Source organism: Ascaphus truei, chromosome 20 (genome assembly GCF_040206685.1).
Source record: "Ascaphus truei isolate aAscTru1 chromosome 20, aAscTru1.hap1, whole genome shotgun sequence".
Lineage (NCBI taxonomy): Eukaryota > Metazoa > Chordata > Amphibia > Anura > Ascaphidae > Ascaphus > Ascaphus truei.
Genome location: NC_134502.1, coordinates 17,442,988 through 17,468,537, shown reverse-complemented (window position 1 = coordinate 17,468,537; position 25,550 = coordinate 17,442,988). Strand labels below are relative to the sequence as shown.

At 50.3% G+C, this 25,550-nt stretch overlaps 1 protein-coding gene across 5 annotated transcripts in view; it reads left to right on the top strand.

The window, feature by feature from the left end:
* Positions 1 to 25,550, top strand: part of ADGRL1 (adhesion G protein-coupled receptor L1) — a 257,953-nt gene that overhangs the window by 213,325 nt on the left and 19,078 nt on the right. For 4 of the 5 annotated variants that reach the window (XM_075577353.1, XM_075577351.1, XM_075577355.1 and 1 more), the window contains 8 exons: positions 587 to 772; positions 3,125 to 3,163; positions 4,769 to 4,952; positions 6,518 to 6,640; positions 9,557 to 9,762; positions 15,905 to 16,075; positions 16,526 to 16,735; positions 18,248 to 18,468. In XM_075577353.1, coding sequence (XP_075433468.1) covers positions 587 to 772; positions 3,125 to 3,163; positions 4,769 to 4,952; positions 6,518 to 6,640; positions 9,557 to 9,762; positions 15,905 to 16,075; positions 16,526 to 16,735; positions 18,248 to 18,468 — 1,340 coding nt within the window. The remainder of the gene's footprint in view (positions 1 to 586; positions 773 to 3,124; positions 3,164 to 4,768; positions 4,953 to 6,517; positions 6,641 to 9,556; positions 9,763 to 15,904; positions 16,076 to 16,525; positions 16,736 to 18,247; positions 18,469 to 25,550) is intronic. The other variant, XM_075577354.1, reaches the window with a different exon arrangement.

Here is a 25,550-nt window from a genome sequence, read left to right as displayed (position 1 = left end):
CACTCTGTCCCTACCTCTCTCACCTCTCCCATCTACCTCACTCTGTCCCTACCTCTCTCTCACTTCTCCCATCTACCTCACTCTGTCCCTACCTCTCTCTCACCTCCCCCCCCCATCTACCTCACTCTGTCCCTACCTCCCCCCTCTACCTCACTCTGTCCCTAACCCTCTCTCACCTCCACCCCTCTACCTCACTCTGTTCCTACCTCTCTCTCTCACCTCACCTCTCTCTCACCTCCCCCCCTCTACCTCACTCTGTCCCTATCTCTCGCTCACCTCCCCCCTCTACCTCACTCTGTCCCTACCTCTCTCTCACCTCCCCCCCTCTACCTCACTCTGTCCCTACCTCCCCCCTCTACCTCACTCTGTCCCTACCTCTCTCACCTCCCCCCTCTACCTCGCTCTGTCCCTACCTCTCTCTCACCTCCCCCCCTCTACCTCACTCTGTCCCTACCTCTCTCTCTCACCTCCCCCCTCTACCTCGCTCTGTCCCTACCTCTCTCACCACCCCCCCCCCCCCCACCTCACTCTGTCCCTTCCTCTCTCTCACCTCTTCTCCCTCCCCCCCCCCCCCTCTCTCTCTCAGATTAAAAGTGGGGAGAACGCTGCTAACATTGCTGGGGAGTTGGCCCGTCACACTCGGGGACAGATCTATGCTGGTGACGTCACTTCGTCCGTGCGTCTCCTGGAGCAGCTCCTGGATATCCTGGACGCCCAGCTGCAAGCGCTAAGACCGGTGGAGAGAGAGAGCGCGGGCAAGAACTACAACAAGGTTAGACCACCCACTGTCACCAAGTGTCACCCACTTACACCAAGTGCCAGCCTTCACTTCCTGTCACCCACTGTCACCAAGTGTCATCCTTCATTTCCTGTCACCCACTTACACCAAGTGCCAGCCTTCACTTCCTGCCACCCACAGTCACCAAGTGTCATCCTTCATTTCCTGTCACCCACTTACACCAAGTGCCAGCCATCACTTCCTGTCACCCACTGTCACCAAGTGTCATCCTTCATTTCCTGTCACCCACTTACACCAAGTGCCAGCCTTCACTTCCTGTCACCCACTGTCACCAAGTGTCATCCTTCATTTCCTGTCACCCACTTACACCAAGTGCCAGCATTCACTTCCTGTCACCCACTGTTACCAAGTGTCACCCACTTACACAACATGCCAGCCTTCACTTCCTGTCACCCACTGTCACCAAGTTTCATCCTTCACTTCCTGTCACCCACTGTCACCAAGTGTCATCCTTCACTTCCTGTCACCCACTTACATCAAGTGTCATCCTTCACTTCCTGTCACCCACTGTCACCAAGTGCCAGCCTTCACTTCCTGTCACCCACTGTTACCAAGTGTCATCCACTTACACCAAGTGCCAGCCTTCACTTCCTGTCACCCACTGTTACCAAGTGTCACCCACTTACACCAAGTGCCAGCCTTCACTTCCTGTCACCCACTGTCACCAAGTGTCATCCTTCACTTCCTGTCACCCACTGTCACCAAGTGTCACCCACTTACACCAAGTGCCAGCCTTCACTTCCTGTCACCCACTTACACCAAGTGTCATCCTTCACTCCCTGTCACCCACTGTCACCAAGTCCCGCCGTCCACTCCCTGTCACCCACTGTCACCAAGTCCCCTCTTTCACTCCCTATCACCCACTGTCACCAAGTGTCACCCACTTACACCAAGTGCCAGCCTTCACTTCCTGTCACCCACTATTACCAAGTGTCATCCTTCACTCCCTGTCATCCACTGTCACCAAGTCCCCCCGTCCACTCCCTGTCACCCACTGTCACCAAGTCCCCCCGTCCACTCCCTGTCACCCACTGTCACTAAGTCCCCTCATTCACTCCCTATCACCCACTGGCACCAAGTGCCCCCTTCACTCCCTGTCAAAGACTGTCACCAAATGTCACCCTTCACTGCCTATCACCCACTGTCACCAAGTGTCACCCTTCACTGCCTATCACCCACTGTCACCAAGTGCCATCCTTCACTACCTATCACCTACTGTCACCAAGTGCCACCCTTCACTCCCTGTCACCCATTGTCACTAAGTCCCACCCTTCACTCACTGTCACCAAGTGCCACCCTTCCCACCCTGTCACCCATTGCCACTAAGTGCCCCTTTCACTCCCTGTCACTAAGTGCCACCCACCACTCAGGGCAACTAAGTGGCTTCTCCTAACCATTCAGACTCTGTCACCAAGTGTCACTCTGTGTGACCAAATGTCACCAATCTCCTAACCCTTCACATGCTATCACTGAGGCTCGCCGATTCCTAACCATTCTCGCCCTGTCGCCAAGCGTCACCTACTCCCTAACCTACATGCCCTAGCAGTCTGTGTCACCCCCATTTCACTGAATGTCACCAACTCCTAAACCTTCACATGCTCTCATTCTGTGTCACCGCCTCTCATTCTGTCACCTCCCCTCATTCTGTGTCACCTCCTCTCATTCTGTCACCTTCTCTTATTCTGTGTCACCTTCTCTCATTCTGTCACCTTCTCTCATTCTGTGTCACCTCCTCTCATTCTGTGTCACCTCCTCTCATTCTGTGTCACCTCCTCTCATTCTGTGTCACCTCCTCTCATTCTGTGTCACCTCCTCTCATTCTGTGTCACCTCCTCTCATTCTGTCACTTCCTCTCATTCTGTGTCACCTCCTCTCATTCTGTCACCTCCTCTCATTCTGTCACCTCCTCTCATTCTGTGTCACCTCCTCTCATTCTGTCACCTCCTCTCATTCTGTCACCTCCTCTCATTCTGTGTCACCTCCTCTCATTCTGTCACCTCCTCTCATTCTGTCACCTCCTCTCATTCTGTCACCTCCTCTCATTCTGTCACCTCCTCTCATTCTGTGTCACCTCCTCTCACATGGTCAAGCTCTGTGTTGCTGTCACCCTGTGTCACAGACTCCTCAACCTTCATGTCCTTTGAGCCTGTGTGATCTGTCCCCTTTTCACCGGGTCTATCCCTTCTCACCATGTCACCATGTGTCACCCCGTGTCAAATGCTTCCCACTCCTCATAAGCATGCACCGTGTCACCTCCCAGCCCTCTCTTATTCATTCACGCTGTCTTTTTGTCACCCTGTGTCACACTGTATGTTTGTGTTACAGATGCACAAAAGAGAGAGAACCTGCAAGGACTACATCAAGGTGAGAGCAGGAAAAGTGTGCAGAAACAGCAGAGGGTGTGTGTGTATGCATGAACAGCAGAGCGTGTGTGTGTGTGTGTGTGTGCCCGAACAGCAGTGTGTGTGTGTGTGTATGCAGAAACAGCAGAGTGTGTGTGTGTGTGTGTGTGTGTGTGTGTGTGTGTGTGTGTGTGTGTGTGTGTGTGTGTGTGTGTGTGTGTGTGTGTGTGTGCCGGAACAGCAGTGTGTGTGTGTGTGTGCAGGAACAGCAGAGCGTGTGTGTGTGTGTGTGTGCAGAAACAGCAGAGTGTGTGTGTGTATGCAGAAACAGCAGAGTGTGTGTGTGTGTGTGTGTGTGTGTGTGCCGGAACAGCAGTGTGTGTGTGTGTGTGCAGGAACAGCAGAGCGTGTGTGTGTGTGTGTGTGCAGAAACAGCAGAGTGTGTGTGTGTATGCAGAAACAGCAGAGTGTGTGTGTGTGTGTGTGTGTGTGTGTGCCGGAACAGCAGTGTGTGTGTGCAGGAACAGCAGAGCGTGTGTGTGCAGGAACAGCAGAGCGTGTGTGTGTGCATGAACAGCAGAGCGTGTGTGTGTGTGTGTGCCGGAACAGCCGTGTGTGTGTGTATGCATGAACAGCAGAGCGTGTGTGTGTGTGTGCAGAAACAGCAGAGTGTGTGTGTGTATGCATGAACAGCAGAGCGTGTGTGTGTGTGTGCCGGAACAGCAGTGTGTGTGTGTGCAGGAACAGCAGAGAGAGAGTGTGTGTGTGTGTGTATATGCAGGAACAGCAGAGTGTGAGTGTGTATGCAGGAATAGCAGAGTGTGTGTGTGTGTGCATCCAGGAACAGCAGAGATAGAGAGTGTTTGTGTGTGTGTGTATATGTCACAGGCGGTGGTGGAGACTGGATAATGCCCTATGTGTGTGTGTGTGTGTGTCACAGGCGGTGGTACAGACAGTAGATAACGCCCCGTGTGTGTCACAGGCGGTGGTGGCACTGTGGATAACGCCCTGTGTGTGTGTGTCATAGGCGGTTGTGGAGACTGGATAACGCCTTGTGTGTGTGTCACAGGCGGTTGTGGAGACTGTGGATAACACCCTGTGTGTGTCACAGGCGGTTGTGGACACTGTGGATAATGCCCTGTGTGTGTGTGACACAGGCGGTGGTGGAGACTGTGGATAACGCTCTGCGTGTGTGTGTCACAGGCGGTGGTGGAGACTGTGGATAATGCTCTGCATGCGTGTGTGTGTCACAGGCGGTTGTGGACACTGTGCATAATGCCCTGTGTGTGTGTGTCACAGGCGGTTGTGGACACTGTGGATAACGCCCTGTGTGTGTCACAGGCGGTGGTAGAGACTGTGTATAACGCTCTGCGTGTGTGTGTGTCACAGGCGGTGGTGGAGACTGTGGATAACGCTCTACGTGTGCGTGTGTCACAGGCGGTGGTGGAGACTGTGGATAACGCTCTGCGTGTGTGTGTGTCACAGGCGGTGGTGGAGACTGTGGATAACGCTCTGCGTGTGTGTGTGTCACAGGCGGTGGTGGAGACTGTGGATAACGCTCTGCGTGTGTGTGTCACAGGCGGTGGTGGAGACTGTGGATAACGCTCTGCGTGTGTGTGTGTCACAGGCGGTGGTGGAGACTGTGGATAACCTCCTGCGGCCAGATGCTCTGCCCTCGTGGAGGGACATGAATGTCACGGAGCAGGAACACGCGGCCACCATGTTACTGGACATCCTGGAGGAAGGGGCCTTCCTACTGGCCGACAATGTGAAGGAGCCCACCCGCTTCCAGACTGCAAAAACTAACGTGGGTGAGTGACCGTTGTACTGATGGGAAGGTGCCGTCCTGCCTCTCGACTGCTAGGACTAACATGGGGGTCGCTAGGAATAATAGAGAGGAGCCTACCCTACTTCCAGACCACTAGGACTAACCTCAGGGAGTGACCACTATGACTGATAGGAAGGAGCCCATCCTGCTTCTAGAGTCCAAGGGCTAATGTGGTTGGGTGACCACAAGGTCTAACAAACGGTGAGTGACCACCAGGATTGATCGAGAGGACCCTGTCCAACAACCGGACTGCTAGGACTAACATGGGGGAGTGACCACAGTGACTGATAGAGAGGAGGCCGCCCACCTCCACACTGCTAGGACTAATTGGGAGCAGCCCATTCTGATCCAGACTGCTAGGACTGACATGGACACATCACCACTATGACTAATGTGGGTAAGTGACATCTAGGACTTACCGCTAGGAATAATGTGGGTGAGTGAGCAGTAGGGTGATGGTATATATTGATTATTTCCCCATCTCCTGCTCCCTCTCTATCTCCCCTCCCTGCTCTTTCACTCTCCCCTCTGCACTCTTTCTCCCTCCTCTCTGCACTCTCTCTCCCTACTGCACTCTCTATCTCCCCCCTGCACTCTCTCTCTCTACCCCTGCACTCTCTCCCCTCCCTGCTCTTTCTCTCTCCCTCTGCACACACTTTCTCTCTCCTCTCTTGACTCTCTCCCCCTGCTCTCTCTCTCCCATGCCTGCTCTCTCTCCCCTCCCTGCACTCTCTCTCCCCCTGCACTCTCTCCCCCTGCACTCTCTCTCCCCCCTGTACTCTCTCTCTCCCTTCTGCACTCTCTCTCCCCCCTGCACTCTCACCCCTGCACTCTGTCTCCCCTATCTGCTCTCTCTTTCCCCTCCCTGCTCTCTCTTTCTCTCTCCTCTCTGCACTCTCTCCCCTCTCTGCACTCTCTCCCCTCCCTGCTCTCTCTCTCCCCTCCCTGCTCTCTCTCTCCCCTCCCTGCTCTCTCTCCCCCCTGCACTCTCTCTCTCCCCTCTGCACTCTCTCTCTCTCCCCCTTGCACTCTCACCCCTGCACTCTGTCTCCCCTATCTGATCTCTCTTTCCCCTCCCTGCTCTCTCTTTCTCTCTCCTCTCTGCACTCTCTCTCCCCTCCCTGCTCTCTCTCTCCCCTCCCTGCTCTCTCTCCCCCCTGCACTCTCTCTCTCCCCTCTGCACTCTATTTCTCTCTCCTCTCTGCACTCTTTTCCCCTGCACTCTCTCGCTCTCCTCCCTGCTCTTTCTCTCTCCCCTCTGCACTCTCTTTCTCTCTCCTCTCTGCACTCTCTTTCATCCCCTCTGCACTCTTTCTCTCTCCTCCATCTTGCTCGGTATTTATCTCCCCCCCTCTGCTCTCTCTCCCCTGCTCCTTCTCTCTGCTCCCTGCACACTCACTCTCTCTCCTTGCTCTCTGTTTCTCTTCCTGCCCTTGCCCCTCTCTATATCCCCTCCTTGTTCGCTGTCTCTCCCCTGCACCTTCTTTATCCCTTGCACTCTCTCCTTCCTGTGCTGGCTTTCCCTCCCTCCTGCACTCTATTTCTCAGTGCTGGATGTCTCTGTGGTGAATACAGAGGGTCTCGTCACGGAGTTGATCTTCCCTCAAGACAATCTCAGTCTCAGCTCCATCCAGCTCTCTGCCAACTCCATCAAACAGAACAGTCGCAATGGTGAGACAGTGGGGTGTCTCTTTATACAAGTTGTCTCTCTGTGTACAGGGTGTCTCTATATTTTTTTTGTACACGTATATACCGTTACGTGTAGCTCTGTATATATACCATGGGGTGTCTCTCTATATATACATTGCAGGGCATCTATCTGTATACACAGCTGAGTGTCTCTCAGTGTGCAGGGTGTCTCTCTGTATACAACGCTGGGTGTCTCTGTATACAACGCTGAGTATCTCTCAGTGTGCAGGGTGTCTCTCTGTATACAATGCTGGGTGTCTCTCTGTATACAACGCTGCGTGTCTCTCTGTATACAACGCTGGGTGTCTCTCTGTATACAACGCTGGGTGTCTCTCTGTATACAACGCTGGGTATCTCTCTGTATACAACACTGGGTGTCTCTCTGTATACAACACTGGGTGTCTCTGTATACAACACTGGGTGTCTCTCTGTATACAACACTGGGTGTCTCTGTATACAACGCTGGGTGTCTCTCTGTATACAACGCTGGGTGTCTTTCTGTATACACTGTGGGGTGTCTGTATACACTGCGGGGTGACTCTTTGTATAAACCACGGGGTGTCTCTCTTTATACAGTACACTGGGGTGTCTCTCTGTATACACTGCAGGATGTCTCTCTGTATACACTGCAGGATGTCTCTCTGTATACACGCCGGGGTGTCTGTCAGTATACACTGCAGGGTGTTCTTCTGTATACGCCACGCGGTGTCTCTCTGTGTACACTGCTGGGTGTCTCTCTGTGTACACTCCGGGGTGTCTCCCAGTATACACTGCGCGGTGCCCTTCTGTATACGCCACGGGGTGTCTCTCTGTGTACACTGCCGGGTGTCTCTGTGTACACTGACGGGTGTCTCTGTGTGTACACTGCCGGGTGTCTCTGTGTACACTGCCGGGTGTCTCTGTGTACACTGCCGGGTGTCTCTGTGTACACTGCCGGGTGTCTCTCTGTGTACACTGCCGGGTGTCTCTGTGTACACTGCCGGGTGTCTCTGTGTACACTGCCGGGTGTCTCTCTGTGTACACTGCCGGGTGTCTCTCTGTGTACACTGCCGGGTGTCTCTCTGTGTACACTGCCGGGTGTCTCTCTGTGTACACTGCCGGGTGTCTCTCTGTGTACACTGCCGGGTGTCTCTCTGTGTACACTGCCGGGTGTCTCTCTGTGTACACTGCCGGGTGTCTCTCTGTGTACACTGCCGGGTGTCTCTCTGTGTACACTGCCGGGTGTCTCTCTGTGTACACTGCCGGGTGTCTCTCTGTGTACACTGCCGGGTGTCTCTCTGTGTACACTGCCGGGTGTCTCTCTGTGTACACTGCCGGGTGTCTCTCTGTGTACACTGCCGGGTGTCTCTCTGTGTACACTGCCGGGTGTCTCTCTGTGTACACTGCCGGGTGTCTCTCTGTGTACACTGCCGGGTGTCTCTCTGTAACGCTGCAGGGTGTCCTTCTGTATACGCTACGGGGTGTCTCTGTGTACACTGCCGGGTGTCTCTCTGTAACGCTGCAGGGTGTCCTTCTGTATACGCTACGGGGTGTCTCTGTGTACACTGCCGGGTGTGTCTCTGTGAACAATCCGGGGTGTCTCTCTGTGTACACTCCGGGGTGTATCTGTACACTGTCCCTGTATATACCGCAAGGTGTCTCTTTGTATACACAGCAGGGTATCTCCCTCTATACACTGTGGGGTGTCTCTCTGTATACAGTGTTGGGTGACTCTCTGTATACACCGTGGGGTGTCTCCCTGTATATACTGCGAGGTGTGTCTCTACATACACTGCGGGCTGTCTCTCTGTATACGCCGCAGGGTGTCCTTCTTTATACGCCATGGGGTGTCCTTCTGTATACACTATGGGGTGTCTCTCTGTATACAGTGTGGGGAATGTAATGTCTCAAGCTCTTGGACTTAGTGTCCTATGTCATATGTGACACTTGTGGGCCCCGTGGCCCATACAATATCTTGCGCTTATGGTTTCCATTCCCCATGTAATATATGACTCTCGTGGTCTCCATATTCCATGTAATATATGACTCTCGTGGTCTCCATATTCCATGTAATATATGACTCTCGTGGTCTCCATATTCCATGTAATATATGACTCTCGTGGTCTCCATATTCCATGTAATATATGACTCTCGTGGTCTCCATATTCCATGTAATATATGACTCGTGGTCTCCAAATTCCATGTAATATATGATTCTCGTGGTCTCCATATTCCATGTAATATATGAATCTCGTGGTCTCCATATTCCATGTAATATATGACTCTCGTGGTCTCCATATTCCATGTAATATATGATTCTCGTGGTCTCCATATTCCATGTAATATATGACTCTCGTGGTCTCCATATTCCATGTAATATATGACTCTCGTGGTCTCCATATTCCGTGTAATAAATGACTCTCGTGGTCTCCATATTCCATGTAATTTATGACTCTCGTGGTCTCCATATTCCATGTAATATATGACTCTCGTGGTCTCCATATTCCATGTCATTTATGACTCTCGTGGTCTCCATATTCCATGTAATATATGATTCTCGTGGTCTCCATATTCCATGTAATAGATGACTCTCGTGGTCTCCATATTCCATGTAATTTATGACTCTCGTGGTCTCCATATTCCATGTAATATATGATTCTCGTGGTCTCCATATTCCATGCAATATATGACTCTCGTGGTCTCCATATTCCATGTCATATATGACTCTCGTGGTCTCCATATTCCATGTAATATATGACTCTCGTGGTCTCCATATTTATTTAATATGACACTCGTCCTCTTTGTGTCCCATGTAATATCTGACACATGTGGTTCCCTTGGCCCATACCATGTCTGGTGTTCGAGGTCTCCATGTCCCATGAAATGTCTTACGCGTGTGGTCTCTGTCTCCCATTGCAGGGGTGGTGAAGGTCGTCTTCGTCCTGTACAATAACCTGGGCCTCTTCCTATCCACGGAGAACTCCACCGTGCGTGTGGGTGGGGAAAGTGGCTCCACGGCCCACTCACTGGTGGTGAATTCACAGATCATTGCGGCCTCGATCAACAAGGAGTCCAGCAGAGTCTTCCTCATGGACCCGGTGATATTCACACTGCCACATCTACAGGTGAGACACGGCCACGACAAACAGGCCGGGACAGGGACAGACAGCCAGGGAGTGAGAGCCACAGACGGCCACAAACACAGCACGGAGAATCAGCAAGGATGAAATAAACAGCCACGGCACAGGAAGTCGAGACATACTGAGACAGGGAGATACAGCCACTTTAGAGACCACTAAAGCAAGGAGAGGCGGCCAGAGACAGCCGAGGGGAGAGAGACAGCCAGGAACAGGGAACGAGACAGTCTGAGACAGCCAGAGAAAGGGACCCAGGCAGGAGACAATGTCCTGTCCTATAAGGTCAGTAGAAAAGATCTTATATAGTGAGGCAGGGAGATCTTATGGGTGTGAGCTTATAGGGTGAGATCTTATAGGGGTTGAGGTTGTAGAGGGAAATCTTATAGGGGGTTGAGAATATAGGGCGAGATTTTACAGGGTGCGAGTGTGATGGCAGGGTTAGCCTGGCACCTACAATAAAGATCAAACCTGCCGGCTGCCCTATTCATCAATAGGTTAAGGCAGGGGGGCTTAACTCCAGTCCTCAAGCTCCCCCACAACAGGTCAGGTAGTCAGGCTATCCCAGCTTCAGCACAGGTGGCTCAATCAGTCAAGAGTAGAGCACCCCTGGGTTAAGGTGCTGCAAGGGGTGCCGATGGCTTCTCCTGATAGGAGGACACTGGACAGGTCAAAAATCCAAAAACCAGGGAAGCCAGCACATCGGGACTGACACTCCAGGGGTCTCATCTTGAAGGGGGGGGGGGGAGAAGGTATGACGTCAGGGGCAGCATGGCACTTATAATAAAGGTGAAGCCCGGCAGCTCCCCTAGTTGTCAATAGGTTAGGATATTGTAGGGTTACCAGCCCTCTTGCATATAAAGCAGTTAGCCAGGGCCCCTTTGATATCTAGAGTGGTTGTGGTCCCTTCCCTGACGGGATTAGATGTGTTTAATGTTTACAGTCAACTTTCTTAGGCTCTTTGCCGTTGTTGGGAGCCGGGGAGTGATTGGTCGGTTTATTTTTCCCACGCTTCTGATTCCCGCCCTGATGGGCTGTACTTCGGAGCCATGTCCGCCTCCCCCTCTGATTGGCCCTTCCTGGCCGCCCCTTACCTCCTGATTGGTGGGAAACATTAAAGGGACAACACCGATTGCTCGGTGCCCATGGTTCTGAACGCCAACCAGGAAACCATACAAGCTGGCTCCGACCTGGACTTCCAGAGCTGTGTGCTTAAGGGACGCGGAGAGTCTACCTCTACCCCGGACTGTGAACTCTATTGTAGGCAACTAGCCTTGGCAGTTGGCGGACCTCCTCATAGAGCTTATTTGGGTCGAGAGACCTCTTTGATTCGGACTGTCTTCACCCAGGGTAAGCTACTTCGTTTATTAACCCGTGTTCTGCCTAGTGAATATTATCCCGAAGTTTGTGTGGTCCAACCCTGTTACGTAACAGACCTACTTTCTGGTGGCTGGGGTGAGATCACCAGGCTCACTGCCGGAGTTCTTGCATCTTGCATCTTGAAGATCATAATGTTTGATGTCCGAACTGCAGGGTTAAGCAAGTCCGCACTTCCCTTTTCCTCCCTCAAACTAATGGACTGTGTGAGCAGTTCAACGATACCCTGAAGAAGCTACCAGATGCCTGGGCTGGACCGTACTCGATCATCTGGCGGGTGAATGAGACAAATTACGTGGTAGATCTGGATGAGCAGCAGATGAGGCTGCGGACCTACCTAGTATCATGCGTCACCCGTAGGCGGATCAGGCAAGCCAGGCTCTGCCCGATATCCTAGAGGAAGCGCAGCAGGGAGGCTCAGTCGATCGGAGCCTAGAACACGGTTTTTCCAGTGGGCACAGATGAGAGCCATGTTAAGAAGTTACAGGGACCTGTTTCTGGGAAGGAGGCACCTAACACAGAGGATCAACAGGCCCTTAGGAAGTCTGCAAGCTGGGTCTCTGCCGAGGTGCGGCAGAGCATGGAGCAGGAGATTGAGGAGATGCTGGCATATTGGGGTGATAACTCAATCCCAGAGTCGCTGGGCCTCGCCAGTAAGCCTGGTGCCCAAAAAGGGCACAGCCACCTGATTGTATGTTGACTAGCGGCAGCTCCATGCTGAAATGTGATGGATGCCTTCCCTATACCCTATGAAAAGACAGGATGATAGATACTCCGGAAGGAAAATCCACAGGAAAAAAACAAGGCAGAGCAGAGTGACAGGAAAACCAGGGTCATACACAGTGTAGCAGCAAGGTACTTGAGGAGTTAGGCAAAGACAAAGTCCAGTAAGAAGTTCAAGGTCAAACACAAGGGGAAACAGGCAGAATACTTGGCTTGAACAGGCAACAGGAGTAGAAGTGAACTAAGCTGGTAGCAGAGTTGCAACGCCCTGATGGTTGCAACTTCCTGACTTTACATAGGCCTCAGAACAGGAAGTGGGCGAGTCCTAGATTGCAAGACATTTGGGATATGTAGTCTTTTAATGTCTCCAGACTGGTGGACACTTGCGGTAATGCATCCTGAATGCATATTGAAGAGAAACGGTCTAGCTTTTTGCCAGGCTCCGATGAACTGGTCTGACATGCCCAACATGGAGGTGTTAGACGAGCTCGTGGGGGATAGTTACCTTACCACTATAGATCTGAGTATGAGGTACTGGGCAATCCCCATGACTACAGAGGTGAGAGAAACGGCGGCGGTCATCACCCCAAACAGCTTGTACGAGTTCACCGTAATGCCGTTTGGGATGATGAAAGCTTCGGCCACTTTCCAGCACCTGGTGAATCGGTTGCTGGAAGGGATGCAGGGGTACGCCGGGAGTCCCTAGATGATCTAGCCGTGTTTAGTAGGACTTTGGACGAGCACTTGGGGCATGTGGCTGCTGTACTGGATAGCGGGAGGCTGGTCTGACCCTCAAACCCACCAAGTGCCAACTCGGCATGGCCGAGGTCTGTCTAGTACATTACCTTGGGCACCGGGTGGACGTAGGTTGGGTCATGTTGGAGGTAGTGGCCAACTCCCCACACCCGGAAGCAATTGTTGGCTTTCTTCGGGATGGCCTGCTACTATCTTAAGTTGAACAACCTAACCAAGATGCACCTCCCTGTGACCTGGTCTCTTGAGTTGGATGCCACCTTCCAGGCTCTGAAGGCTGCCATGGCAAGCTCTTCTGTATTAGCTGCTCCATACTACCTTTTCCAAAGCGATGCTTCCACCTTCGGTATCGGTGCTGTCCTCAGCCAGGGATGGCAATGATAGGGCCGAGCATCGCATCTTCTATCTCAGCAGAAAGTTACTGGATAGGGAGGTAGCCAACACCACTATCTCAAAGGAATGTCTGGTGATAGTGTGGGCCCTACAGAAGCTACAGCCCTATGTCTAAAGATGCAAATTTAGTCATAACCGACTATAACCCCCTAAGCTGGTTACACTAGGTGTCAGGAGACAATGGCAAATTGCTGCGTTGGAGCATGGACCCTCAACAGTAGTTTTACAATGCAACTTAAAAGGGCAGTGACCAGGGCAATGCCGACAGCCTTTCCTGATAGGATGATCCTGGACCGGTCAAAAATCCAAACACCAGCCTTGACCCAGGAGGCCCGTACATCGGGACTGACACCCGAGAGGTCTCATCTTGAGGGGGGAAGGTATGATGTCAGGGGCAGCCTGGCACTTATAATAAAGGTGAAGCCCCACCGGCTCCCCTAGTCGTCAATAGGTTAGAGTAAGAGTTAAAAACCCTCTTGAATAGGAAGGGGTTAACCAGGAACCCTCTGGCATCTCGAGTGGTTGTGGTCCTTCCCTAATGGGATTAGATGTGTTTAATGTTTACAGTTGACTTTTGTAAGCCATTTGCCATTGTTGGGATGCAAGGAGATAAGATCAGCGTTGTATGTGTGTGGGGGAAAGCTTGCATTGCAAAGTCGGAGCCCCAAGCTGTGCCGACATAGCGGCGCCAAACTCTGTGGGGGGTCTGGGGTCCGCCTCAACCTCTGATTTGTCCTTCCTTACCGCCCACTACCTCCTGATTGGTGGGAAAGATTAAACGGACAACCCTGATTGGTCAGCGCCTGGCTTTCCATGGTTCTGAATGGCAACCAGGAAACTATACGACCCGGAGCTGACCTGGATTTCCAGAGTGGTGGAGGGTCAGCCTCTGTGTTCAGAGACCCCCTGTTTGCTTATCTAAGAGACCATGGAGAGGTCTTAGCTCTATTGTGAACGCTATTGGAGGCAACTAGCCTCGGCACTCCTCTACGCAGAGTCTATCCGGGTCCATAGATCCCTTTGATTCGGACTGTCTTCACCCAGGGTAAGATCGCTTCGGCACCTTCCTGCACCTAATGAGGGGGAGTCCAGTGAGCTTTACCCATAGTGTGTATTGGTTGTTGTCACAACGGCACACCTGTGAGCACATGACCTGCATATGAGGCAAGGGTGAATACACACAGCTCTCTAGCCGAGTCACTTTTCTCCACGCATAAACCTTACAAATAATTATCTCCCTTCAATTCGTCCCACTATTCCATCTGTCACGCACAGCACACAAGTGGACAAGTGACTTAGATATGCAACCAGGATTAATATACACGGCTACTCTAGCCAACCCACCTTTTTCCTCCGCAAGGTACTTTCAATGAGTTTCAGTTGCAATCATATCTATCTGCTGCGACCACCACAGGTAAAAGATGTTAGAAAAACATACAGAGCCTCTGATCTCTGTTTATTTAAAGAAAAAAAACTATGCACTTTAACACACACAAATTTGTTGTAGCAAAATGTGTCCTAAAATGTAAATACTCTCTACAAAGCGTGCAAGCAGTTCATTCAGAGCCCAAAGCATCACTTATTAAAGTCATATACAAAACTACAGCGCTTAGATTACAGAAAAAGATTGTTACAAGAACATACAGTAACAATAAATGCACAACAGCGTTTTAAAATAACAGGATAAAACAAACAGAAATCCCTGCTCAGTACGTTACCACATGTCATAGGTTTTTCCCAGAGAGGTCACTGGCGCAGGAAAGATGAGAACTCACGTGTCGGATCCCAAAACACACCTCCATTGAATTCTGATTTTCTATTCAAACATGCCAACCTTTATGCCCAGACCTTCTTGCATTGGAACACACACACAAAATCCAACCATCGTAAACCAGCTCTGGCTGAGTTTTATAACTTCGAGAAAAGGCCTCTAAAAAGACGTTTAAACGTTGACTCAATATATAAAAGGCCTCATAACTTAATTTCTCTAATACTTAGACAGACGCCACCTTCATGGTTATCTCTGTGTACTTCACATACACACCTGCATATAACATCTGACAACCTAACATCTATTTTTGCATGAGAAACAAATATGTCTTTGGCACTTCTTACCCCTGCAGTGTATGGTATGATTTCATTTGTCTTATTGCAACGTGACATATATGTACCTGTTATTATTAAGAATAGGTATCATCACATGATATCCTCATTTTTTAAGAAAGTCCTCCAACTAAGTGGTGACTTGATTGTCACCTCTCTCTGGGATGCACAAGTGATAATTCAAGAATGTTAAGGTTTTATTTGAGGCTGACAGCCCAGGATCTGGTGATCGTCCACAGCCTTCTAAACTGTACACATTTCACTTTTAGTGAGCCATCAGTGAATATTTGTATTTAGTTATCATATCCCCTCTTAGATGCCTCTTTTGTAATGTAAATAAATCTAATTTAGCTAGCCTCTCCTCATAAATCAGATTATCCATCCCCTTTATTAATTTGGTGGCTCTTCTCTGCACTCTCTCTAGTTTCATAATGTCTTTTCTAAGGAGTGGTGCCCAAAATTGTACTCCTGGTTGTAGGGGGAGATCTTACAGGATGTGAGGTAATAGGGTGAGATCTTACAGGGTGTGAAATTACAGGGGGAGAATGTATAGGGGGTGAGGCTATAGGGGGAGATCTTCTAGGTTTAAAGGTTACAGGGTGATATTTTATATGAATTTGAGGGTATACGGTAAGTGGAGCAGACCTTGTAGAGTGAAAGGAGCAGATATTGTACGGTAAGTGGTGTAAATCTTGTACAGTGAGCGGTGAAGATGTTGATGGGGGAGCGTGGGATCTGTCTGGGGGTGAGAGCGTCTCTGAGCCACCCCCTCCCTGTCTCTCAGACCAAGAATCACTTCAATGCTAACTGCACGTTCTGGAATTACTCTGAGCGTTCCATGTTGGGATATTGGTCGTCCCAGGGCTGCCGCCTGCTGCACACCAACAAGACCCACACAACCTGCGCCTGCAGCCACCTCACTAACTTCGCTGTGCTGATGGCGCACAGGGACATGGTGAGAGTGTGGTCTGTGACTCTGTGTGTGTGTGTCTGTCTCTCCTGCCTTTTATTCTCTCTCTCTCTTCCCCTGGCTATCTTTCATCTCTCTTCCAGTCTCTGACAGTCTCTCTCTCTCTCTACTCCTGTCTCTTTCTGTCTGTGACTGTCTCTCTGTGCCCGTGGCTGTCTCTCTCTGTGACTTTGTCTCTCTGTCCCCGGCTCTCTATAACTGTCTCTGTCTGCCCCCAGCTCTCTCTATTCCCCCACCCCTGGCTTTCTCTCTCTGTACCACTCTTTGCCTTTGGTGATCTTTCTCTCTGGCTGTCCTTTTGCCCCCATCACTCTCTCTGTCTGTCTGACTGTCTCTCTCTGCCCACAACTGTCTCTCTCTCTCTCTCTGCCCCTGGCTGTCACTCTGTATCTGTCTCTCCCTGACTGTCTTTCTCTGCCCTTGGCTGTCTTTCAGTACCCGGGCCGTATTAACGAGCTTCTGCTCTCAGTCATCTCCTGGGTGGGCATTGTGATCTCTCTGGTCTGTCTTGGGATCTGTATCTCCACCTTCTGCTTCCTGCGCGGTCTCCAGACCGACAGAAACACCATCCACAAGAACCTGTGTGTCAGCCTCTTCCTTGCTGAGCTGCTCTTCCTCACTGGCATCGACAAGACGCAGTATCAGGTGCGCTCACTGCTTGCTTCCAACACACACTGCGTGCTTCCTGCTCACTTCCCCTGTGCTTCCTGCTCATTTCCCCTGCTTCCTGCTCAGTACCCCTGTGCTTCCTGCTCAGTTCCCCTGTGGTTCCTGCTTATTTCCCCTGTGCTTCCTGCTCAGTTCCCCTGTGGTTCCTGATCACTTCCTAAGTGCTTCCTGCTCAGTACCCCTGTGCTTCCTGCTCATTTCCCCTGTGCTTTCTGCTCAGTTCCCCTATGCTTCCTGCTCAGTTCCTCTGTTCTTCCAACACACACTGCGTGCTTCCTGCTCAGTACCCCTGTGCTTCCTGCTCATTTCCCCTGTGCTTCCTGCTTATTTCCCCTGTGCTTCCTGCTCAGTTCCCCTGTGGTTCCTGATCACTTCCTAGGTGCTTCCTGCTCAGTACCCCTGTGCTTCCTGCTCATTTCCCCTGTGCTTTCTGCTCAGTTCCCCTATGCTTCCTGCTCAGTTCCTCTGTTCTTCCAACACACGACGTGCTTAATGCTCAGTTCCCTTGTGCTTCCTGCTCCCTTCTTAGGTGCTTCCTGCTCACTTTCTGTTTTTCCTTCTCACTTCCTCTGTGCTTTCTGCTCAATTCCTCTGTGCTTTCTGTTCACTTCATTTGTGATTCCTGCTCACTTCATAGGTGCTTCCTGCTTACTTCCACTGTGATTCCTTCTCACTTAATAGGTGCTTCCTGTTCACTTTCTATGTGCTTCTGGCTCACTTTCTATTTGCTTCCTGCTCACTTCGTAGGTGCTTCCTGATCACTTCCTATTTGCTTTCTGCTCACTTGCTATGTGCTTCCTGCTCCATTCCTGTGCTTCCTGCTCCATTCCTGTGCTTCCTTGTCACTTTCTATGTGCTTCCTGCTCACTTTCTATGTGCTTCCTGATCACTTTGTAGGTGCTTCCTGTTCACTTCCTCTGTGCTTCCTGCTCACTTCCTATGTGCTTCCTGCTCCATTCCTGTGCTTCCTGCTCACTTCCTATGTGCTTCCTGCTCAATTCCTGCACACAACAGCACACTTCCTGAGCACATCCAATTCATTTTCTTGCTTCATGCCTGCAAACTTCCATCTGGCATCCTGCTAATTTTAGTTGCACTTTCTTTTTGTTTCTTCCTCACTTCCTGCAGACGTCCCACTTTCTGCGTCTTTCTTTCCTTGCTTGTTTCTTGCTTACTTCCTGCTGGTTGCTTGCTCACTTCCTGCAAACTTCCCACTTGCTTTCTGCATGTTTGTTGCTGACTTCCTGATTGTTTCTTTCACACCCTGCTCACTTACTACACGTCCTGCTGGCTTTCGGCACTCCTCACATCCCGCAGGATTTTTGCACTCACCTGAGTCTTTTGTCCTTCTACACACTGACTCACATCTCTAACCCCCCTTCTTCCTTCATCTCTATTCCCCTCTTACTCGCTCCCTCTCCCCCTTTCTCTCACTCTCTCTATTCATCTGTCTATCTTTCTCAACCTCTCGCTCCCTCTCCGTCTCAGGTGGTGTGTCCCATCCTAGCTGGTCTCCTGCACTTCTTCAGCCTCTCTGCCTTCTCTTGGCTCTGTCTTGAGGGGGTGCAGCTCTATCTCATGCTGGTGGAAGTGTTTGAGACCGAGCACTCTCGTAGGAAGTACTACTATCTCTGTGGATACGTGTTTCCTGCACTGGTCGTGGGCATCTCTGCAGCTGTGGATTACAGGAGCTATGGGACAGACAAGGCGTGAGTGACACAGTGAAATAGTGACACATAGACCTACGGTACAGACAAGGCATGAGTGACAGTGAAATACAGTGACACACATGGCTAAGGGACAGACAAGGTGTTAGTGATACCGAGCTAAGGGACAGACAAGGTGTGAGTGACACACACAGCTATGGGACAGACAATTTGTGAGTGACACAATGAAATACAGTGACACAGAGCTCCAGGACAGAAAAGACATGAGTGACACACACACAGGTATGTGACAGACCAGGCAGGAGTGACATAGTGAAGTACAGTGACACATAGAGCTATGGGACGGACGAGGTGTGAATGACACACAGTGAGATACACAGAGCTACAGGACAGACAAGGTAGTGACACAGTGACATATGACACTGTGACTTGGAACATCCAGATGGGCACTTGAAGAAACAGGAGAACAAGTTATCCCCGTGTAATCATCAAGTGCTTTATTCCAACAAACTGGGCACGAAAATAAAATACAATGCACTCACAAATCAGTAGGTAAAACCGCATACTGAGTAGTTCTGCCTGTGATCGAAACTGTCCCACCATCACCTCTTGCTTTGTCCGTCGGGAACAGCGTGACTGTCACCTCAACGCATTTCGTGTTTCCACTTCATCAGGATAGATGTGCCTGAGGAGATGGAGGTGGGACTTCCAGTACCCAGACCATCAATTTTACATAGTCTCACCCACAGAAACACCTCCAACTATTACAGCTGTCATATCGCTATATATTACTATTATGATTATCGTTTATTTGTAAAGCACCAACATAGGCCACAGCGTGGTACAATGGGGGGGCACAGATTTATGTATTTCACATAAACCGTTACATACAAATGAGAACAAAGAGGTAATGAGGGCTCTGCTTGTGAGATCTTACAATCTAGAGGATATATGTACTAATAACTGGATCCCACGAGAAATAAACATATATCTGACGTCTCCAATAAACATTCCTGCTGAATTTAATGTTGCAGTAATAGTCTGGGGATATTTTTCTCAAACATCAAAGCTCAATAAAATGTAGAATTAATCTCATTTATCAATGGCGGGGAATCTCGAAATCAAAGTATCTCCCAAACTTAATGCAAATAAATATTATTACACTGGAATAGTATTGTACACGTGAAGATCTTCCCCCTGGACAAGTCAGCGATACGTGGATTTAGGTCTTGATTCATGACAGTGACATATACACAGTGACGACACACAGCTAGGGGACAGGCGGGACGTGAGTGACACAGTGACAGTAATACACACAGCTAGGGGATAGACAAAGCGTGAGTGACAGTGACACAGTAACACACACAGCTAGGGGATAGACAAGGTGTGACACAGTGACAGTAATACACACTACTAGGGGATAGACAAAGCGTGAGTGACAGTGACACAGTAACACACACAGCTAGGGGATAGACAAGGTGTGACACAGTGACAGTAATACACACTACTAGGGGATAGACAAAGCGTGAGTGACAGTGACACAGTAACACACACAACTAGGGGATAGACAAGGTGTGACACAGTGACAGTAATACACACAGCTAAGGGATAGACAAAGCGTGAGTGACACAGTAACACACACAGCTAGGGGATAGATGGGATGTGAGTGACACAGTAACACACACAGCTAGGGGATAGATAGGATGTGAGTGACACAGTGACATAGTAACACACACAGCTAGGGGATAGACAAGGCGTGAGTGACATAGTGACACAGTAACAGACACAGCTAGGGGATAGATAAAGCGTGAGCGACACAGTGACACAGTAACACACACAGCTAGGGGATAGACAAAGCGTGGGTGACACAGTGACATACTGTAGTAACACACACAGCTAGGGGATAGACAAGGCGTGAGTGACAGTGACATAGTAAAATCCACAGCTAGGGGAAAGACAAGGCGTGAGTGACACAGTGACACAGTAACACACACAGGATAGACGGGACATGAGTGACACAGTGACATAGTAACACACACAGCTAGAGGATAGATGGGATGTGTGTGACACAGTGACAAAGTAACACACACAGCTAGGGGATAGACGGGATGTGAGTGACACAGTAACATAGTAACACACACAGCTAGGGGATAGACAAGGCGTGGGTGACACAGTAACACACACAGCTAGGGGATAGACAAGGTGTGAGTGACACAGTGACACAGTAACACACACAGCTAGGGAATAGACAAGGTGTGAGTGACACAGTAACATACACAGCTAGGGGATAGACAAGGCGTGAGTGACACAGTGACACAGTAACCCACACAGCTAGGGGATAGACAAGGAGTGAGTGACACAGTGACATAGTAACACACACAGCTAGGGGATAGACAAGGAGTGAGTGACACAGTAACACACAAAGCTAGGGGATAGACAAGGAGTGAGTGACACAGTGACACAGTAGCACACACAGCTAGGGGATGGACGGGACGTGAGTGACACAGTAACCCACACAGCTAGGGGATAGACAAGGAGTGAGTGACACAGTGACACAGTAACCCACACAGCTAGGGGATAGACAAGGAGTGAGTGACACAGTAACACACACAGCTAGGGGATAGACAAGGAGTGAGTGACACAGTGACACAGTAAACCACACAGCTAGGGGATAGACAAGGCGTGGGTGACACAGTGACACAATAACACATACAGCTAGGGGATAGACAAGGAGTGAGTGACACAGTGACACAGTAACACACACAGCTAGGGGATAGATGGGATGTGTGTGACAGTGACACAGTAACACACACAGCTAGGGGATAGATGGGATGTGTGTGACAGTGACACAGTAACACACACAGCTAGGGGATAGACAAGGAGTGAGTGACACAGTAACACACACAGCTAGGGGATAGACGGGATGTGAGTGACACAGTGACACAGTAACCCACACAGCTAGGGGATAGACAAGGAGTGAGTGACACAGTGACACAGTAACCCACACAGCTAGGGGATAGACAAGGAGTGAGTGACACAGTGACACAGTAACACACACAGCTAGGGGATAGACGGGATGTGAGTGACACAGTGACACAGTAACTCACACAGCTAGGGGATAGACAAGGAGTGAGTGACACAGTGACACAGTAACACACACAGCTAGGGGATACACAAGGAGTGAGTGACACAGTGACACAGTAACACACACAGCTAGGGGATAGATGGGATGTGTGTGACAGTGACACAGTAACACACACAGCTAGGGGATAGACAAGGAGTGAGTGACACAGTGACACAGTAACACACACAGCTAGGGGATAGACAAGGAGTGAGTGACACAGTAACACACACAGCTAGGGGATAGATGGGATGTGTGTGACAGTGACACAGTAAGGCCCGGGCCATAGAGGGGTGAGGAGATCCGAGCCGCGCTGACGCTGAGGCTCGCCTGCTGAAATCTGGGCGATTTCATGCCCATACAGGCGAGCCAGCGGGCGCGATCAGAGCCGGGGGGAGGTGGTTGGAGGCGGGGCAGTGACGTCACTGGGCCAATCACCCGCGACGCACTGACGTCGACGTCACGGCGCCGTGACGTTGACACTGCTGTGATTGGAGGTTTTCAGCTGACAGCGCACTGAAAAACAGCTTGGCGCTCGGCTGAAAACTCCAACTCGTCAGCACGCCTGCGGACGCTCGCGTGAGCCCCCTCTCAAGGCATCCTCATTGAGGATGCAGGGGCTCAGCGCTGAGCGTCCGCACGGCTCAGCGCAGCCTGTCCTTGTATGGACTGGGCCTAATACACACAGCTAGGGGATGGACGGGACGTGAGTGACACAGTAACACAGTAATACACACAGATAGGGGATAGACAAGGCGTGGGTGACACAGTAACACAGTAACACAAACACAGTTAGGGGATAGATGGGATGTGAGTGACACAGTGACATAGTAACACACACAGCTAGGGGATAGACAAGGCGTGAGTATTGTATGTATTGTATGTCTTTATATAGCGCCAAAAGTGTACTCAGTACTACAGTACAGGGAATTATAATAATACAATAAGTGCAGCAAAATCAGACAATAAGAAAGGAAATCCCTGCCCCGAAGAGCTTATAATCTAAGAGGTTTGATGGGGAAGTTACAGAGACAGCAGGTGAGGGAATAAGTGCTGTAGATGGCAGTGCTTGGTCACAATGAGTGGTAGGAGGGACTGAGTGTGGGACAATAGCCATGAGTGCAGTGACACAGTAACACACACAGCTAGGGGATAGACAAGGCGTGAGTGACAAATGACACAGTGACACACATAGAGCTAGGGGATAGACAAGGCGTGAGTGACACAGTAACATAGTAACACACACAGATAGGGGATAGACAAGGCGTGAGTGACAGTGACATTGTAACACACACAGCTAGGGGATAGACGGGATGTGAGTGACACAGTGACATAGTAACACACAGCTAGGGGATAGACAGGTCGTGAGTGACACAGTGACACAGTAACACACACAGCTAGGGGATAGACGGGATGTGAGTGACACAGTAACACACAGCTAGAGGATAGACAAGGCGTGAGTGACACAGTGACACAGTAACACATACAGCTAGGGGATAGACGGGATGTGAGTGACACAGTAACACACACAGCTAGGGGATAGACGGGATGTGAGTGACACAGTGACACAGTAACACACACAGCTAGGGGATAGACGGATGTGAGTGACACAGTGATACAGTAAAACACAGCTAGAAGATAGACAAGGCGTCGGTGACACAGTAACACACACAGCTAGGGGATAGACAAGGTGTGAGTGACACAGTGACACAGTAACACACACAGCTAGGGGATAGACGGGATGTGAGTGACATAGTAACACACACAGCTAGGGATTAGACGGAACAACAGTGACAAAGTGACACAGTAATACACACAGCTAGGGGATAGATGGGATGTGTGTGACAGTGACACAGTAACACAAAGCTAGGGGATAGATGGGATGTGTGTGACAGTGACACAGTAACACACACAGCTAGGGGATGGACGGGACGTGAGTGACACAGTAACATAGTAACACACACAGCTAGGGGATAGACGGGATGTGAGTGACATAGTAACACACAGCTAGGGGATAGATGGGATGTGAGTGACACAGTGACACAGTAACACACACAGCTAGGGGATAGACGGGATGTGAGTGACACAGTGACACAGTAAAACACAGCTAGAGGATGGACAAGGCGTGGGTGACACAGTGACACAGTAACACACACAGCTAGGGGATACACAAGGTGTGAGTGACACAGTGACACAGTAACACACACAGCTAGGGGATAGACGGAACGTCAGTGACACAGTGACACAGTAATACACACAGCTAGGGGATAGATGGGATGTGTGTGACAGTGACACAGTAACACACACAGCTAGGGGATAGATGGGATGTGTGTGACAGTGACACAGTAAGACACACAGCTAGGGGATAGATGGGATGTGTGTGACAGTGACACAGTAACACACAGCTAGGGGATGGACGGGACGTGAGAGACACAGTAACATAGTAACACACACAGCTAGGGGATAGACAAGGCGTGGGTGACACAGTAACACAAACACAGTTAGGGGATAGATGGGATGTGAGTGACACAGTGACATAGTAACACACACACAGATAGGGGATAGACAAGGCGTGAGTATTGTATTGTATGTCTTTATATAGCGCCAAAAGTGTACTCAACGCTTCACAAAGAATACAGTACAGGGAATTATAATAATACAATAAGCGCAGCAAAATCAGACAATAAGAAAGGAAATCCCTGCCCCGAAGAGCTTACACTCTTAAGAGGTTTGATGGGGAAGTTACAGAGACAGCAGGTGAGGGAATAAGTGCTGTAGATGGCAGTGCTTGGTCACAATGAGTGGTAGGAGGGACTGAGTGTGGGACAATAGCCATGAGTGCAGTGACACAGTTACACACACAGCTAGGGGATAGACAAGGCGTGAGTGACACAGTGACATAGTAACACACACAGCTAGGGGATAGACAAGGCGTGAGTGACACAGTGACATAGTAACACACACAGCTAGGGTATAGACAAGGCGTGAGTGACACAGTGACACAGTAACACACACAGCTAGGGGATAGACGGGATGTGAGTGACACAGTAACACACAGCTAGAGGATAGACAGGGCGTGGGTGACACAGTAACACACACAGCTAGGGGATAGACAAGGTGTGAGTGACACAGTGACATAGTAACACACACAGCTAGGGGATAGACAAGGAGTGAGTGACACAGTGACACAGTAACACACAGCTAGGGGATAGACAAGGCGTGAGTGACACAGTAACACACACAGCTAGTCGATAGACAAGGCGTGAGTGACACAGTGACACAGTAACACACACAGCTAGGGGATAGACAAGGAGTGAGTGACACAGTGACACAGTAACACACAGCTAGGGGATAGACAAGGCGTGAGTGACACAGTAACATACAGCTAGGGGATAGACAAGGCGTGAGTGACACAGTGACATAGTAACACACACAGCTAGGGGATAGACAAGGCGTGAGTGACACAGTGACATAGTAACACACACAGCTAGGGTATAGACAAGGCGTGAGTGACACAGTGACACAGTAACACACACAGCTAGGGGATAGACGGGATGTGAGTGACACAGTAACACACAGCTAGAGGATAGACAGGGCGTGGGTGACACAGTAACACACACAGCTAGGGGATAGACAAGGTGTGAGTGACACAGTGACATAGTAACACACACAGCTAGGGGATAGACAAGGAGTGAGTGACACAGTGACACAGTAACACACAGCTAGGGGATAGACAAGGCGTGAGTGACACAGTAACACACACAGCTAGTCGATAGACAAGGCGTGAGTGACACAGTGACACAGTAACACACACAGCTAGGGGATAGACAAGGAGTGAGTGACACAGTGACACAGTAACACACAGCTAGGGGATAGACAAGGCGTGAGTGACACAGTAACATACAGCTAGGGGATAGACAAGGCGTGAGTGACACAGTAACACACACAGCTAGGGGATAGACAAGGCGTGAGTGACACAGTGACACAGTAACACACACAGCTA